Source organism: Mustela lutreola, chromosome 11 (assembly GCF_030435805.1).
Source record: "Mustela lutreola isolate mMusLut2 chromosome 11, mMusLut2.pri, whole genome shotgun sequence".
NCBI lineage: Eukaryota > Metazoa > Chordata > Mammalia > Carnivora > Mustelidae > Mustela > Mustela lutreola.
The window spans coordinates 97877796-97894109 of record NC_081300.1 but is presented as its reverse complement, the minus strand read 5'-3'; the positions used below and the strand labels follow the sequence as shown (position 1 = coordinate 97894109).

Below are 16314 nucleotides of genomic sequence, written 5' to 3'. Positions count from 1 at the left end.
CACGCACACCCGATGTGTTCACCACCCTGCTCTTCTGGGTTCGGACGAGCTGTGTGTAATGTCAGCACATGCACATATACATAGCCATACACACACACAGGTTCACACACAAACATACACATGCAGACGTTTGCATAGGCACAAACATATACACACACATGTGTGCATAGACACATGGCCAAAATGTTATAAAAGCCCACAAGTTTGCCTCATAAACCTTACAATTTACCTTCAAAATGCAGAGGCACAAAGACAAGGAAGCATTGCCTTCACACAGACACATGTCTTCTCCCTGGGGCCGACACTCCAGCTACAGGTTGGGTGTGATCCAGCCAGCGGGCACATTGCCCAGCCTCCTGCCACTGAGTGCAGCTGTGGGACAGGTCGGGGCGGATGGGCAGGAAGCGGAAGGGAGGGGCTGCAGTGTGAATGTCACTGGCATGGGTCACAGGACCAGGCCGCCATGTAGGGGATGGTGGGGCAACCGGGTGTTAGAAGCGCGGGTCACGTGGGCGACTTTGCAAAGGCAAGCCACCTACCCTTTAGGCCACCCATTCACCTTCAAGCTGTTGCAGGGAAAAACCTCTTACCAGTTGAGCCAAATCGCTACCACTTATCCCCGCAAATCTGCGTGTGGCTTTCCCTTTGAAGGCTCAAGTCCAGAGTTGGGGACATGGCTGGGCCCTCAAAGGGAATTCATTCCCACAAGACCTTGCCCTGAGCACCTGAAGCCCAAGGGGAGGGTCTCTCCTGTCCACAAACATGGTGGTGGTGGGTTAAAAGGTCAAGGAGACACCCTTCCTGAGCCTTGGTGGCCTCAGGCCATTTGCTAGGGGCTTGCTAGGGACTGGGGATCCCAATGAGAGAGCAGATCTGGGGTCCTCCGGGGCTGGGAATGAAGCGGGGGCCAGCAGGCACATGCCCATAGCAAGAGGGGTCGTTCCGAAGCCAGTGCAGAGGAGCACGGCACAGGAGGTGTTGGGGGAGTGAGTGCTCTAAGGTCCCTAGGATTCTCTGCACAGGTGAGGAGGCGAGGGTGGGCAAGGTCCCTCCCCCACCCCTGAGAAAGTTCTTAGAGGTGGGAAGACAGACCAGGAGGAGGGAGCCCCCTGGCCAGGCAGCCCCTAGCCAGGCGGCACTGCAGGTCCCCGTGCTGCTGGCGAGGTCGGGGGCAGGTGTGCTGGGGAACCGGGAGGAGGCTGGGAAGGAGACCGGGGGGTACAACCTGCAGGCATCACAAAGGGAAAGCCACTGATCAGCAGGTGCTTTCAGGGCAACGCCGGGGCCAAGGCACATCGTGGGAGAGCCAGCACCACGGGGTTCGATGGCAGTCGCTCAGACCATCTGTCTCTCATTAATGAAGCTGTCCAGCGCAGCGTATTAACACGGAAGTGTGGGCTTGGCCAGCCCCGGGGGGGGGGGGGGTCTTGCTGCAACTCAAAAGGCACAGCAGTTAAGTCTTAACAACACCTCTGGAACAGTCTGATGTGGGCTCCGAGCCCCCAGTGGGGTGGAGCCCGAGTCCCGGGAGGGAGGCTAACAGCCAGGCCCACAGTAGGGGGACAAGCTGAGCCCAGGGTCAGTCAACAGCCAGGGGTCCCAACCACCCAGCGGCTCCAGCACAGAGCTCACAGCTTCTGATGGCGGCTCTCCCGTCCTCCTCACCGGCAGGACCCCACGGTGTCTGCAAAGCGCGGGAGGCAGAGTAGAGCCCCCAACACGCCCCGGGAAGAGGTGGAGTTCTGCGGCCAGGAGATTTAAGGCGGCATAGGTAAGTGAGTGTGCGAATCAACAGATGTGAAGATAGGGCAAGGATCCCGGATTACCGGAGCGGGCCGACGTGATCACAGAGGGCTTCTGTGTGCAAGCGGGAGGCCGGAGGCCCTGCAGCTCTGGGGGTGGAGGCCGGAGCCAGCAGCCACGGGGGAGGGCGCCTCCGGAAGATGGAAAAGGCAAGGGAGGCACTCTCCTCCGGGGCCTCTGGGAGGAGCACAGCCGGTGCACCTTGACTATAGCTCGGCGAGACCTGCGTCAGGCTTCCAGCCACCGTAATAAATTTGTGTTTTAAGCCACTGAGTTCATGGTAATTTGTTACAGCAACAAAAAACAAATATGAAAAAGGTGACAGGTCCTGTTTAAAAACGTTCAGATGTCCGGATGCCCTTGCCGCTGGGGGTGGCCGTGTGGCCCACTTCTGGTCACTTAGGTACCAGCAGAGCCGCACAGGGTGGGGTTTCCAGAAGAGCCACTGTTTGGCTGATGACAAGGGGGCAGATCAGAGAGGGGGGCCTTTCTCTCTTTCGTTCTTTCTATTTTTTTAAAAGAGTTATTTATTTGACACAAAGAGAGAGAGAGAGAGATCACAAGTAGGCAGAGAGGCAGGCAGAGAGAGAGGAGGAAGCAGGCTCCCCGCTGAGCAGAGAGCCCGATGCGGGGCTCAATCCCAGGACCCCAAGATCATGACCTGAGCTGAGGGGGGGCCTTTCTGCCCCTCACCCAGACCACCTGTCACTTCCTCCAGCTTCCTGCCGGGAACACAACGGGAGGTGAGAGGCGGGGCAGCTACAGACAGAGGACAGTGTAGTGCAACTACCACCCAGGCCCCGGACACATGCTTGCCTCCACCATCCGCCAGAAGGGAGAAAAAGCAGCCCTTCTTCCCGGGCAAAGCCTGGATTCTGCAACACTCTCCCAGGGACGCATGGCTCTTACAATGACATGGGTTGCTATCCGGGTACCCGGCTGCTTGGAACCATGAGGGAGCGCAGGGCAAGGATGGGCCTCTCTCTGGGGAGCTGGCCTCTCAGTCACTGGGAACCGTTGCTAAATGCCCAGGGCCCGGGAATGCCCCACCCCTGTAGCCAAACATCCCCCCGGGGCACGGCCCCCACAACACAAGCACCTTCGGACGCGGATCCAGTCACCGGTCCAGAGGAAACTCCAGCACGCCGCACACGCACAGGTGTCTGCACAGATACGTATATACAGAGAGACGTTTATTGCATAAATTCCCCCTAGCGCCTTCCCCCTGTGTTTTTATAATCCAGAAGAAAAGGGATTCAAAATAGGTTTTCATTGTGCTGTTTTTAAAAATACAAAAACAAACATCAGGATTACAGGAACTCATTAACGTGCTGAACTGAGAACACATACGAACCGCCCAGCGAATGAACCCGTGACTCGATTTACAGCTGCTGGGAACACCGCTTCCACGCGAGGTCCCGAGAGCCCCCGGAGGGAGGAGCAGCCAGGCTGTGTCCCCTGAGGCCAGGCAGCTGCGACTCGGGAGGACCCGTGCCCGCCGCCCTGATGGCCTGCCGGCGCCCCGAGAGTGAGGCCACCCCACAGGGCGGACGTCCAGTTGTCTAACACCTACACACACCGGATAATAAACGTTACAATATTTTTAAACCACTCGAAGTCCATGAAATAAGGAAACCCCGTTGAAGCACAAAAGCCACGTGTGGTCCCGCGGGAGCCTCTGCTGGCCGGCGGTGCGATCGGGCGGGCACGACAGGTAGCTGCACCAGGACCTGCAGGAGCGCTGGGCCACTGTCACAGCGGACAGCCAGGCCCCAAGGGACGACGGCCAGAGCCAGGAGACCCACGTAAGAAGGAGACACAGATTTACACCTGAAGACATAAAGAGGACTACAGGCACGAGGCTGAAGGCAAGATGGCTCCTCAGAGGGGCGCCGCTGCCAGAGAGGGGAGCGTGGCCGTGGCCTTGACCATAGCTGTCAGCCACAACGGTCCACGCACAGGCCAACCCCGGCTCCTCGAGGCATGGTGCGTGCAAGAACACTTGTGCAAAGACACACACTCTCCAAGCCTCACCACACACACAACCAAATGCTCCTTTTTGGCCTCTGAAAGTCAGCACACAGTTCAGGAAGAGGTCGGGAAGCCACCAGACGCGACTGCGGCCCGGACACAACGCTTCCCCCAGCCCGCAGACACTTGCCTTCCCAAAGTAATGTCTCGACCCCACGAAAGTCAGAGCACAGACGCACGTGGCAGGTGCCGAGCAAGCCGGGCCGACTCAGAAGTCCTGCAGCTCGGGGATGTCCCGGTACAAATCTAGGGCCTCGGGGTTCGAGAAGGCCCCTCGGTGCTCCACGTTTTTTCCAGCGATGATCTGCTTCACGGCCACTTCCACTTTCTTGCCGTTGAGGGTGTACTGCACAGGGCGGAGGAAACAAGGAGGGAGCTGGGCCTCGAGTGGCGAAGAGCCCGGGGCCCTCGGGGCCGGGCAGTCCAGACCGCGGGCGGAACACGATCCCCCCTGGAGCCCACCCCGCACTGTGCCCGCGGAGGGGGCCTTCCACCGCAGTGAGCACGCGGGCCACCACGTCTGGGGACTGTGGGCTGATTCCGGAGGCCCCACTGGCCTCCTCGAGGGAGACGGGGGCCCCAGCGCCTCTCCCTGCAAGGGGGCTCACGGGGCTCACACACGGACAGCTCCAGCAAGGGCCTCACTGTCAGACTGGCTCTTTTTTGTCAGCGCCACTGACTTCACTAGCCTTCTCTGCACCATAAAATCAGGCCATCACCAGCACGTCGGCAGTGGGCTGGCTTCCCACCACCTCGTCACAATCACATGGCCAGTGAGCTTCGTCCACAAGCTTCACCAAGCTCTCCCCAAATCTGTCCTCAGAACCATTCGTCAGGGTGGGATGGGGCAGTCAGGCTCCTTCCAAGTGTGCAAAGCTCCCCCTAAAACCTGTGGCCCGCATGTGCCGCCTTCACTCCCTGCGGGCCTCTGGAGGCAGTGCAGGTGTCCAGGGGCCAGAGGACTCAAGGACAGAGCCCTTTAGCAGAGCGGCAGTGCCCTGTTCTCTCCTCCACGGGCATGATTTTTTTTTTCAACCTGAGATGTAATTAAAATTCATTTGAGAAACTCAGGCGACGTGTGAACTAATTAAGGACCTAAGCGCTAGCTTCCCAGGGACTGCCTGTCACTGGGGTGTCAGCCCCTCTCGGCCAGGAACGCGAGAGTCTCACATGCTGTATGGGCTTGGAAGCTTTACACAAAAGCCCCAAGAATGGCTCAGGGGAGCTAATAATTTATATCTTCCACTGGTTGACAAAAGAAAGAAGGCCGTGATTCAGATGCAATCCCACTACCGCCTCCCCCCCGTGAAGAGGGTGGCGGGAGGCAGAGGACCCCCCCCACCCCCCACCCCTGGGGCTATGGCTCGGGCCTCCCTGGGGCGCACACACCATGCTGCCTCCCGTCGGTATGGGACAGGCGTCTCAACTGTGAGTGGGGAAAAGATGTGACCAGTTGGGGCGGTCATGCCTGCCTGGGGCCTGCCAGCCTCACAATGCCCCAAGTGCCCCCCAGTCTTCTTGGCCGGGTCACCCTCACCACAGCACGTGACACACAGGGCCTACCCAATCCATCAGTTCAGATCAGGAGGCTCTGGAAACACAAGGGCCTCAAAAAATCTTAGGGAACCCTCAAAGCGACTTCCCAGCCCAACCAGACAGAAGAGACAGCGCCTGCGGAGGGTGGGAGCTGATAGCGACCTGAGAGCCACGCTGAGGACAGAAAGACGGGCCACCATTTCCTGTATCTCTCAAATAAACCGTGTCACTAACCTCATGACCACAGACAGTTGGGGAATAACCCTTCCCGTAACAAAGGACAGATGTCCTGTTTCAACAAAAGAAAGCCAAGGGGAAAATCAAACTCTCATACTCCAGAATGTTCCAGAAGCAGACAGAACTGGTTCCCCAAAGGAAAGCCTTAGGCCCTCATCAGAAGGCAGTAAGTGTCACAGACTCGAGAAGTACCATCCCCCCCGTGGGAGCCACCGTCCACAGAGTCGCCGGGAGTCACCAACCAAGAGAGACAGAGAGCCTAGTCCCAAGCTTGGGACCCTTCCTGTGCATAATCAATATTTAAAAGAAGCGTGTGTACAGAAGTCTGGGCCCTGCTCAGGACAGCATCAGAGCTGTGCTCCCGCAGGGGCCCGGTCATGCTCTGCCCCATCTCCCCGTCAGAGAACCATGATCCGCCGGCTTCTGTACAGCCTGGCTCGTCTGTGCACACACGCGTGCATGTGCACACGGCAGCCTCCCCTCTCGGCTGCCGTCCGCGTGTCAGCAGTCCCAGCTGAGGCTGAGATCCAGTCTGGGCGCCCCTCCTCCCCCACTCAGAACCTAAACAGAGTGGAAGGGGAGGCAGCTTTCTGGGGATGCGCCTCTAAATAGCTTCGACTCTTCTTTCCACGGGCGAAACTTAAAATTAAAAGGCAAGAGCAACGGCACCCCAGCGGCTCTTTAAAAAGTTAAAATTAATTTTCTCATTAATAATTTCAAGAACACAGCAGCACCACACTGGGGGAAAGATGGCTGGATGCGCAGGACCGGGCCTGCCTGGCCTCCGAACACAGGTATTTTAGCAGAAGTTACTTTAAATGCAATTCAGGAAGGGTTAAAAAAAAAAAAAAGGAGAGAAAGAGAGAGATGTTGGGGGGGAAAGATGGGGTTGCCAGGCAACAGAGACAAACTATATATAAAGCAGAACAAGCTCCTAGATGAGTCCCCGCGTGCGCGGCTCTCGGGGAGATGCCGGCGCTCTGGTCCCACGGCCGGGGAGGCAGGACCTACCGGGATGCCCTTGGTCTCCAGGATGAGGCTGGGCACATGCCGTGCAGACAGGCCGACGCGGATGGCGTTACAGATGCTTTTCACCAGCTCGGGCCCGAACGAGTGGCCGGAAGCCATCTTCAGGAAGAGAAGCACCCTCTCCTCCCCATCCTTGTTGTACTGGGGGATGCAGAGGCTGTCTGCCACCTCCTCGAAGGCCTCCACTGGAGACACAGGGGAAGGGAACACGCGCTCACAGCGCCCGCCGCGGCCAGCTAGCAGGGAGGGGGAGGCCAGCCCCCCGGGCCTGATGGGCACGGCCGCCTCTCCCCCACCCTCCCGGGAAGAGACCCTCCAGGAGAGCACGCAGGAGAGCGCCCGTCTCCGGCGGGGAGTCAAGAGCTGTGGCTTGAACTGCAGTGGTCAACGTGTTTATAGGAAGCCAAACACAGGCCTCCCCGGCTCCACTACACGCCGATTTAAAGATAAATAGGAAGCAAGTGCCTGTGGTGGGGACCCCGCTTGCAAGGAGGGACAAAGGCTCAAGGCAGGGGGAGCAGGACTCCGGCCTGGCTCCGACAATCTTGGTGTGACATCAGTAGGACGCCACCTCCCAGGGAGGCTGACTTCGGGACCTGCGTGGAGCACTTTGAAGGCCCACGGTTGACTCTACTGTGCGGCTGCGAGGCCCACCGTCTTTATATGGCGTCCTGAATGGCGCTGTGGGACCTCCAGCAATCCCAACCTCTCTGTGCTTCTCCTTCACCCATACAGAGAGGACATAATTAAGCAAGCCAAGGTTGCTCACTGTGAAGATAAAATGTAACGGAACAGGAATGGGCCTCTGAGGCTTTGCAGCCATGAGCAGTGTGGACAAGGTATGTTCTGGAAAGAAGGACACGTTCACAAATGTCCATTCTCACCACTGAGGCAAACAGACTGGAGTTAGCGCCAAAAGGCAGGCTGTCTAGAAAGAGGGCTCTGGGGCACACCCTCCTTCCTTCCTGGATGACCCGAGAATAATTCAGGAGAAAGTGAAACACTTACCAATGTTATAGATTTCCGAGCTGCCAAATCGCACTCCGTTGGGGTTGAGTGTGCCGTCGCTGGGAAGAGACAAGGTCATGAACACACAGCCGTTCCTGAGTGAGGCACGTCACCCGGGGACGGTGGGGAGGCATCACCCCCTTCCCACACGGCAACACCGGGCCCCGTCATGAAGGCTCCCTCCCCTTGCTCCTTATCCCTACGGGTCCCCCTCTCTCTCTAAACTCCAAGCCAGACAACAAGGGAGTCCCCTTTGTGTGGAAACACCTGTCACCTCCCTGCCCCTTCCCACCTGTACAGGTGTTCTGGAAGGGCTGTTGCTACGGAGGACGGACACACCTTTGCCACAGACCCGCTACCCCATGCTGGGGCCCAGGAATGTGGATCAGGCCCAGACCCGGCCCTCAGGGAGCCAACACGGAATACCCCCTGTCCCTGCTTGGATGCTCTGGCAAAGGGGGCTCCTGGGAAGAGAAGCCGTCTGAAGACCCCTCACCTCCGGCCCAGCATGCTGATGCCCCCCGTCTTGGGGTTGATTCTGCAGAAGTCACCGTGCACCCAGACACCTGCAGGGAAGCAGAGGGGCTCAGTCACCCCAAGGAGAAGGGGTCCTGCCTGGACAGACGCCCACGGCAGGCATGACAGCAACAGGAGGCTCATCAAACAGGTACGGAACGGGGCTGGGGCCCGGGGTAAAAGTGGATTAGCCCATCCCCGCCCCCAGGAGCACAGCATCTAGCAGGGGCCACTGGGCGCCCAGTTCTGACACGCACCAGCATGCAAGAGAACGTCACTCCTTTGGGCACCCACAAGGGCCTCAGGAATTCACAGGGTGGGGACCAGCCCTGGCAGTGAGGGTGCGAGGGGGGCGGGGGACTGTCAGTGGGAGCTTTGGGAGCAGGCCTGACTGAAGCCACTTTAGGAAGTCAGGGTGGTCTGGGAGAGCTGAGGGGGCAGGTCTGGAGGGGCTGGGCCCACCCCTGGAACGGGACAGAAGCACCACGACCAGAGGTAGGCTCCTAACGGAAACCCAAGGTAAGGCACGAGCCTTACCTAGCTGGTAAACCGCGGGCGACACGGAAGGCAGAGGAACGGGGTGGAGGGGCAGGGATCAGAGGTGACTGATCACCTGTGCCAACCCCGTGTGGCCCGGCAGACAGTCGAGGCCTGGGCTGGTGGCATTCCCGGGGAGGCCCTCGTGCCCTCCGGACACAGCAGAGCTAATAGCCTGAGCCTCAGCCACATCCTCCAGGAGCAGGAAAGAGAAGTCATGCCTCAGCGGAATTGTCAAGGGAGCAATTAAAGCGGCCAGAAGCTTCCTCCTGCCGCCCAAGGCAGTGACCCGTGACCAGCCGCACAATCGGAGGCCAAACGGGGGTGAACGACCAGGAGCACATCCCACCAGCTCTGCGGCCACCCGGAAGTCACTTCCCCAGGGGCAGCCTGGCCTCCTGAAATGGGGCCCGAGTCCCTGCGGCCCAGAAAGGGAAAATATCAAATAAAACCAGCTTCGGGGCCTTCACAGAGAGGACCTCCTCCCCCGCAATGCTGGAGACGCTTCCCGCCTGGAGGCGCGAACCCCATCCGCCTGCACCTGTCCGGGAGGCCCCACCGTGACGAGACATTGCGCTTATTCCCTGGCTCGTTCACAGTCATGACCAGACCGCACGAGCAGCGACGGAGGCTCCCGCCCAGGTGCAGACCCAGCTGAAGGCCAGGATGTCTGTCCGTCTGCAGGGAGTGTGGTCCCTGGGAGGCAGTTAGGGAACGGAAGGACTCCCAGGCTCCTTTTTTCTGATACAAAAGAGAACTGTAGGCCTCCGGGTCCCTCTCCCTCCTCCCCTAGCTGAAGAGAGAAACCCCTTCCTCCTGACAGGACTCGTGAAAGACTCGGGTACACAAACAGGAAAAGATCATTCCCAGGACTGCGAGTGATACGCCAGGTTTCTGCAGAAGCACATCGACAGCTGCTCCAAACGCCGTCCCAGGGGACAGGGCTGCGGACGCAGCCGCAGGGCCGCCCCCTCCACGGGTCCTTTCTCATCTGGGGACCGGGAGCCCGACCGACACGGAGTCTGGGCCGTGCAGAGCCGGCTTTCCCAGGAGTTTGATCATGAATGCAAGACCCCGGAAACGAAGACAAAACGCAAGACGCAAAGGCACCGTGAAGGAATTGTCATTTGTGAAAATAAAATGCAGCACTGCCGCCTCGTACAACGTGAAGTCGGGAGGAAGGATTCTCACGGGGCTGGTGGCTCTGCTGCCAGGTTGTCACGGCGCAGGAATGCAGGCTTCCCTGCCGGTTCCCGCGCCCGGGACCAGCAGAGCACTGGCTCCTTCCACCCTGTTTCAGCGACCGTACACAGCGCAAAGGGAGAGACCCAGCCTTGCTCTTGCTTTCCTCCCGCAGGAAATCTAGGTAAGCATGTGTCTTTGTATAGAGAGAACAACAGCACAGCTGTCCACGTCTGCAAAGTCACCATTGTGAATAAACTGCACACCCACGCACACACTTCTCTTATGGGAGGACCAAGGGCTCCGTGAGTTATGACTCGGAGTCTCCTTCCGCTTTGAGCTCTTCTGCTGATGCAGGCTGAGGGAACCTCTGGCTGTCTCCATGTCCAAGTTCAAAGTCCCAACAGTTGATGGGTGTGCTTGGCTCCCGAGTGGAAATGTGGCCCCTACACTCACCCATACCCATTTTATTTCCCTTTTTGTCTTGGCTGTCAGGAAACTCGGAGCTGAAATCACTGCTTTGTAGAATCAGAAGAGTCTAAGTCTTTCTTCAGTCCACTTTTAAAGTCTCTTTAAATTTTTACTAGGTTTTTAAAAATGATAAGATATAAAGAAAAGCAAAACAGCTCATAATTCGCCCACACAGATAACCCTTTGTCGTGGATTTATTCACACACTTGCACACATATATTTCCTTTTAAAAGTTTACACAAAGAGATACTGTTCCCTCTGCGTTGAACTTCTTCTTTTCGCTTACTAATGTCTTGGATATCACCACCTGCTTACGTTTTCACCTGGCCTAACTATGTCTGTGAGTTTGCTTGCTGCTCCAGGAACGACAACCTTGGCCTCCAGCTGTTTCCCTCAACACTAATTCCAATACAGTGTCAGAATCTCCCAGGACAACATGGACAGTCAGGTTCCACCTGTGTTCCTCCGGTCCACGACCAAGGGCTTCAGAGTTCCATTATCTTACCTGCCTTCCTCTTCCCGCACTGGTTCACACATCTCCCACCTACTCCCAGAAAGTATCTGAGAAACTACTTATAAACCCGATTACATAATGAGATTCTTTCAAGAGAATCAGAAACCCTGCCCTGGGGGTAAGAGGACTGCTGCAAACAAGCAATGATTTCTGCTCCGAGCTTCCTGGCAGCCAAGGCAAAAATGGAAATGGCAATGAAACAGGTCACAATACTCGTTTTCTCCAAGAGGGAAGTTCAGAAAAAGAAGGAAGGAATGGAGGGAGGGAGGGGGAGGAAAGGCTCTGAAATCAATCCTGAGACACATTTATCCTCTCGACTGTATATACGGTAAGTTATAGGAAACACAGCTTCCAAAGACCAGTGAGCCGTACTGCAGGAGACAGAGATGGATTTTTAAGACAGATTCTCCCACTGAGATTCTTTCTACTCCTTTTGGCCTCTCTTCCTACGACAGGAGGTCCTGCCCTGTCCTTCAGGGTCACCTGAGGAACATTTCTCTCTACATTAGCTCCCTCTATGCTGCCTCACTCCGTCTGGACAGCCGCACGCCGGCGGGATCCAAGGCGGGGCTCACGCGTGGCAGGTACCCAGGAGGCTATGCCACATCTGGGGCGCTCTTCCGACGCCTGCGTGGGGTTGCGATGCCAGATACAGTGGTTTTCACATGGGACGTGTAAACACGCAAGGCCAGGGGGAGAGACGGGAGGGGTCCACGGCGAGTTCTGCTCCTGCCGGCCACCTGCCCTTCTCTGATCCTCCATGAACCGTTACCGCAAAACCAAATGATCTTTCTGGAGACGGAAGCAAGCACGCACTTGGAGAACACTGCTCTGGGACAGAGGGCTTACTAAACTGTGAATCAGACAGCTGTGATAACTCGAGGTTGCTTATGAACGAAGGACAGATGGAGACGGGAGTCAGAGCTTGAAATAAAACACTTCCCTGCTCCGGGGCAAGGCGCCACTCGGAAGATGAAATGCGAGGGTGTCGGTCTGTGTGAGAGTGACAAGCGGGCTGCGGAGCATCCCACCCCCAACGTGCTCCTCCTCCAAGACCTCCATGAGGACTGGGTGAGGGTGCGTGCCCAGCGGAGAGGAGGCCCAAGCCAGATTCCTCCTGAACACGCCGCTTCCATCTGAACCGGCGGTCCTGGGTAAGCGTGCAGCCCACAGCCCTCCCACAGGCAAACCGGGGCTCGTACTGGGGCTCGTGCCGGCCCCCGGCAGCCGCACCTGCAGCCCAGGGGCTCTGCACACAGAGGCCAGCTAAGCAGAAAGCAACCCCACCAGGGCTCATCCTGTTCAGCATCTGACTCTTGGTTTCCGCTCAGGTCCTCTGCACTCAGCAAGGGTCTGCTTGAGAGTCTCTCCCCTCCTCCCTCTGCCCCTCCCTACCCCCTGCTCACGTGCTCCCTTTCTCTCTCAAATCAACAAACCGTAAGGAAATAGAAGCTAACCAGACGCCAGTTTCACATGATGGCTCCAAGCAGAAGGGACAAGATCCTGATCCCCATGCATCCCCGCCCCCTGGTGGAAGGAGCCATGAGCAGCTTCACGGGCGTAGGGGTGGGGGTGGGGTGCGGGCAGAACCAGACCCAAAGGCCCAGCCCAGAGGGAGTGTGGGCGGCTCCCTCTGCATCCCCCACCCCCGGGCCTACCTGGGAATCTGGAGAAATAGGCCTTCCTGTACTTGGTCCCGTTCTCGTCGTTCCAGAAGTGCGTGGGCTGGCAGGGGATCGGCTTGGTGCACACCAGCTCGCCGCTCTCCCCCCACACTGCCTGTCCTGCTCCGGGAAGGAGAGACTAACCTGAGCACACGCAACAGCACGTACCCTGGTGCACACGCTCCCCATCCCCTACACCATGTACTTGGGACCGACCCCAGCGACCTTCCCTCCGGACCCACGCCCCCCCAAACCTCTCTTCTAAAGGGAACTGATTTTCCCCACACGTGTATTAATACGTTCACGCCATCGAGACACGGCTCCGAACAGCCAAGTCATCCCGCGTGTCTCCAAACTGCGCCCACGGCCTCATGCTGTGTGCGCCCCGTACCCCGCTCGGCTCTCCCAGTGTGGGCTTGGGCGCCTCGCTCATCCACTATACGCCGCGCCAGCCCACTCGTTTTCACTGCTTGTAACTGTCCACGTGCGATCGCGGCCATTTATTCCTCTGGAGGACGAGCTCTGTATGTTCCCGACTCTGTTCCCTACTGCGAACACGTGGCGACAAACCCACTCGCATGCCTCTCCTCGCTCGTATGCGCCAGTGCTTCTCCCAGGAGTAGAATTCCTGCACCACGCGGTCCCTACCTCTCTTCATTACTCCCAATCTGCAGGCTAACTGAGTCGCTCCGAGTCCCACCTGCTCCCACAGGGCGCCCGGTCTCCGGCCCCGGGCACAGCAGAGGCTGTGGAGGCCGAGGAGAGGGCAGCACAGCAACCCTCCCAGGGAGCGGGTCCCTTTACCCAGCACCTTCCACACTGTGGCAGCGCAGGACTGGCACTGAGAAGTCACCATTCCACGTGCGCCCACGGGGGCTCCTGGGGTTCCCCATTTCCTCCCCCGTCACCTAGCTCCTCCCATCCCACCGAACCCCCCAGAGAGACGACAGACAGACAGCTGGGAGCTGCAGAGATGGGCCGTCAGTTTCTCTCTGCCAGGAGCACCTCCCCCAACCAGGCCACAGAATGCAGCAGTGACCAGGACCCAAAGAAATGGTTCAGACGATGGGGAAGAAAATAGACATATTTTCCAGGAAAAGTCCTCTTCTGAAAGTAAGAATCGATTTTCAGAAAGGTCTCTGGCAATATTTCCCATGAACTGGAGAGGGAGAAATCCTTCCTGTGCTCTCCAGGCTTCCAGCCCCTAACCTGACGGGGCCACCACGGCTGATGTCTTTCCCTCTTCCTCACCCAAACTCCCCATGCACTCTGTCAGGCTAAAATAATGGTGGCTGCAGGGCGAATATGCACAGTGCACACACACACGCCAGGCTAGGCCCTGTTTGATGCTAGAGACACAAACAGGCTTTGCTCATTTATCAACGGCCACCAACAGGCTATAGAGCAAAAGCTCATCCTGACACCGTCAGAGGCCAACACCCCGGCTCCCTCACTGGGTCCGTGTCAAGGTCAGGGGGTCACAGGAGCAGGGCAGCGGGGCTGCCTGAGCAGCATCTCCGGGCTTTGGATGCTGGGGGAGCAACAGCCCTCCTGCCGCTCCTGAACACACTGCTGTGCTCCAGCCCGACACTGACTTCTCAGGCAGGAAGGCCGAAGGGGACGGGGGACAAGGAGCCCAGTGGGCTAGAAGGACCAGCTAGAAGGACCCCAGTCTGCACGTGAGCTGGGCCACCCCTCTCGGGGAGGTTACACATCCGAGAGCTCCCGAGCTACCGGCCACGCCCAGAAACAGAAAGAAAGGCCGTGAGCGAAGCCATCACCTTCCTCGTTCCAGGCTTCCACGGCCATGCCCAGGTTCCGGGCCTGAATCTCCCCTCTGTAGACAGGAACAGAAAAATTCTGGCCCATGAAGCAGGAGATGATGTCGGTGCCCCCTGCAAACAAACGGAAAGGAGAGGCAGAATTCAGAAGAACTGAGATGAACAGCTTTGTTTTTGACTGGTGAACACCCAGGGAGGAAGACCCCAGAGGTATCTCGACTCTTTCTCCCGTAGATACAGATGCACGGATGGTTAGCGCTTCTTTGCAGGGAGAAATGAGCGAGGTGATTTAGAAATTTCAGCAAAACGCCTGTGTCCGGATGATTTATGTTTTGACCAAGTCTTCCTGCTGGACGACAGACAAAACGAATGACCTCTCATGGTCACAGTGAAATTCGAGACTTGGGCTCACGGGACATGAAGTCTTCACCCATGAGCCCAACCTCACCAGCACCATGTGGGCAGATGCGTCACATACGGAGGCCCTCTGCGGAGGCCGGAGGAGCCGCACCCCAGGGGTCCGTGCAGGCCGGGTCTCACAGAAGACAGAACGCATCGGGCAGGAAGCACGCTGGGGTGCCAGGAAGGCCTGGGATGCTCTTGGGTGACCTTGGGACGCCTGTGGCGCCAGCCCGGGCTGAGGGGCTGAAACACGCCGAGGTCCAAGAGCACTAGATCAGCCAGCAGGCCACCTCCCAAAGCTTCTGCACCGCAGCACCCTGGGCAGGTAATGTCCTCCGGGAGGCCGAGGAGTGGATGTGAGCCTCCCTGCCACCTGGCTGGAGACCCTCCCCACACACGATCATCTAACACATGTCGGGCACCGCATACACCCGCCTCCTGCCTTTCCCCCAGAGCATCTCGAAGAGTGTTTTGTGTCAGGAAAGGAGAGCCGCTATGTTCCAAGACTTCATGGCATTCACAGAGTGACACACAGGCGGCAAACATTTATACATGTCACCTGTCACGAGGAGAGTGACCCCGCTAGATAAGTGGCCCTAGCCAACCACTCGGTGGGCAGCAGTTGCTAGGACAGGCCCCTGGAGTCACACTGTACAATCCGTCCCTTTTAAGGCAGGCAAACTGAGGCCCAGAGGGAGAAGGGATGTCACGAGGCCACTTGCAGATGCTGGCCGGACCCTTGCCTGCCCTGCTCGCCTCAACAGCTCGAGTCCCCCAGCCTCGGGCCATGGGTCCCGCAGGAAAGCAGAGGCCTGTCGGGGCAGCTTCGGGCTTCAAGCAAATCACACAGTAGCTTTTTAAAGACATGTTCTGTGCTCGCTTCGGCAGCACATATACTAAAATTTAAAGACATGTTCTCAGGGGCACCTGGGTGGCTCAGTTGTTGAGCCTCTGCCTTTGGCTCAGGTCATGATCCCAGGGTCCTGGGATCGAGCCCCGCATCCGGCTCCCTGCTCAGCGAGGAGCCTGCTTCTCCCTCTCCCACTCCCCCTGCTTGTGTTCCCTCTCTCGCTATAACTCTATCTATGACTCTCTCTATCAAATGAATAAATAAAATTTTTAAAAACAAATAAATAAAGATATGCTTTCAGAAATATAAATTAAATTCCTCTCAAGATTTTGATGAGCTAAGATAAAATTAACCACAAGTCACGCTGTTAAGGGGGAAATACGGACCAGCATGAATCCTAAGTTAAATGAGTCTCAGCCCATCCAGACACACTCTCCCACCTCCATACGGACACCCGAGGGGAAACGAACACAGGCTTCTGTGGGGGAAGGAGGAAACCACTCGGGGTGGACACCACTCTGCTTCTTTTTTGGATTCTGAAGATTCTGCAACATGCACAAGTTGTCTTCATACAACTTCACGTTAGGAAAAAGTGAAGAGAAAAAAAAAGTCACTTGAAATCCCAACACCCATGCGCACGCGCGCGTGCACACACACGCACACACGGGTGTACACACCCCACCACATATTCCTTCTGTCGATCTACAAAAATGACCACACATATCTCTGCAATCTGCTTCTCTCACTCAACGT

General features: G+C 57.5%; 1 protein-coding gene across 3 annotated transcripts in view; it reads right to left on the bottom strand.

Annotated features, from left to right (window-relative positions):
• The window catches only part of AACS (acetoacetyl-CoA synthetase), a 79504-nt gene that overhangs the window by 24646 nt on the left and 38544 nt on the right, over nucleotides 1-16314 (bottom strand). Inside the window, exons 13-18 of one of the 3 annotated variants that reach the window (XM_059139289.1) lie at nucleotides 14310-14423; nucleotides 12523-12648; nucleotides 8141-8210; nucleotides 7645-7703; nucleotides 6619-6821; nucleotides 2976-4180 (exon numbers count right to left, since the gene is read on the bottom strand). In XM_059139289.1, the coding sequence (XP_058995272.1) occupies nucleotides 4043-4180; nucleotides 6619-6821; nucleotides 7645-7703; nucleotides 8141-8210; nucleotides 12523-12648; nucleotides 14310-14423 (710 nt within the window). In that variant the 3' untranslated portion in view covers nucleotides 2976-4042. Of the gene's footprint in view, nucleotides 1-2975; nucleotides 4181-6618; nucleotides 6822-7644; nucleotides 7704-8140; nucleotides 8211-12522; nucleotides 12649-14309; nucleotides 14424-16314 lie in introns of those variants that run through there. The other 2 variants (XM_059139288.1, XM_059139290.1) reach the window with 2 other exon arrangements.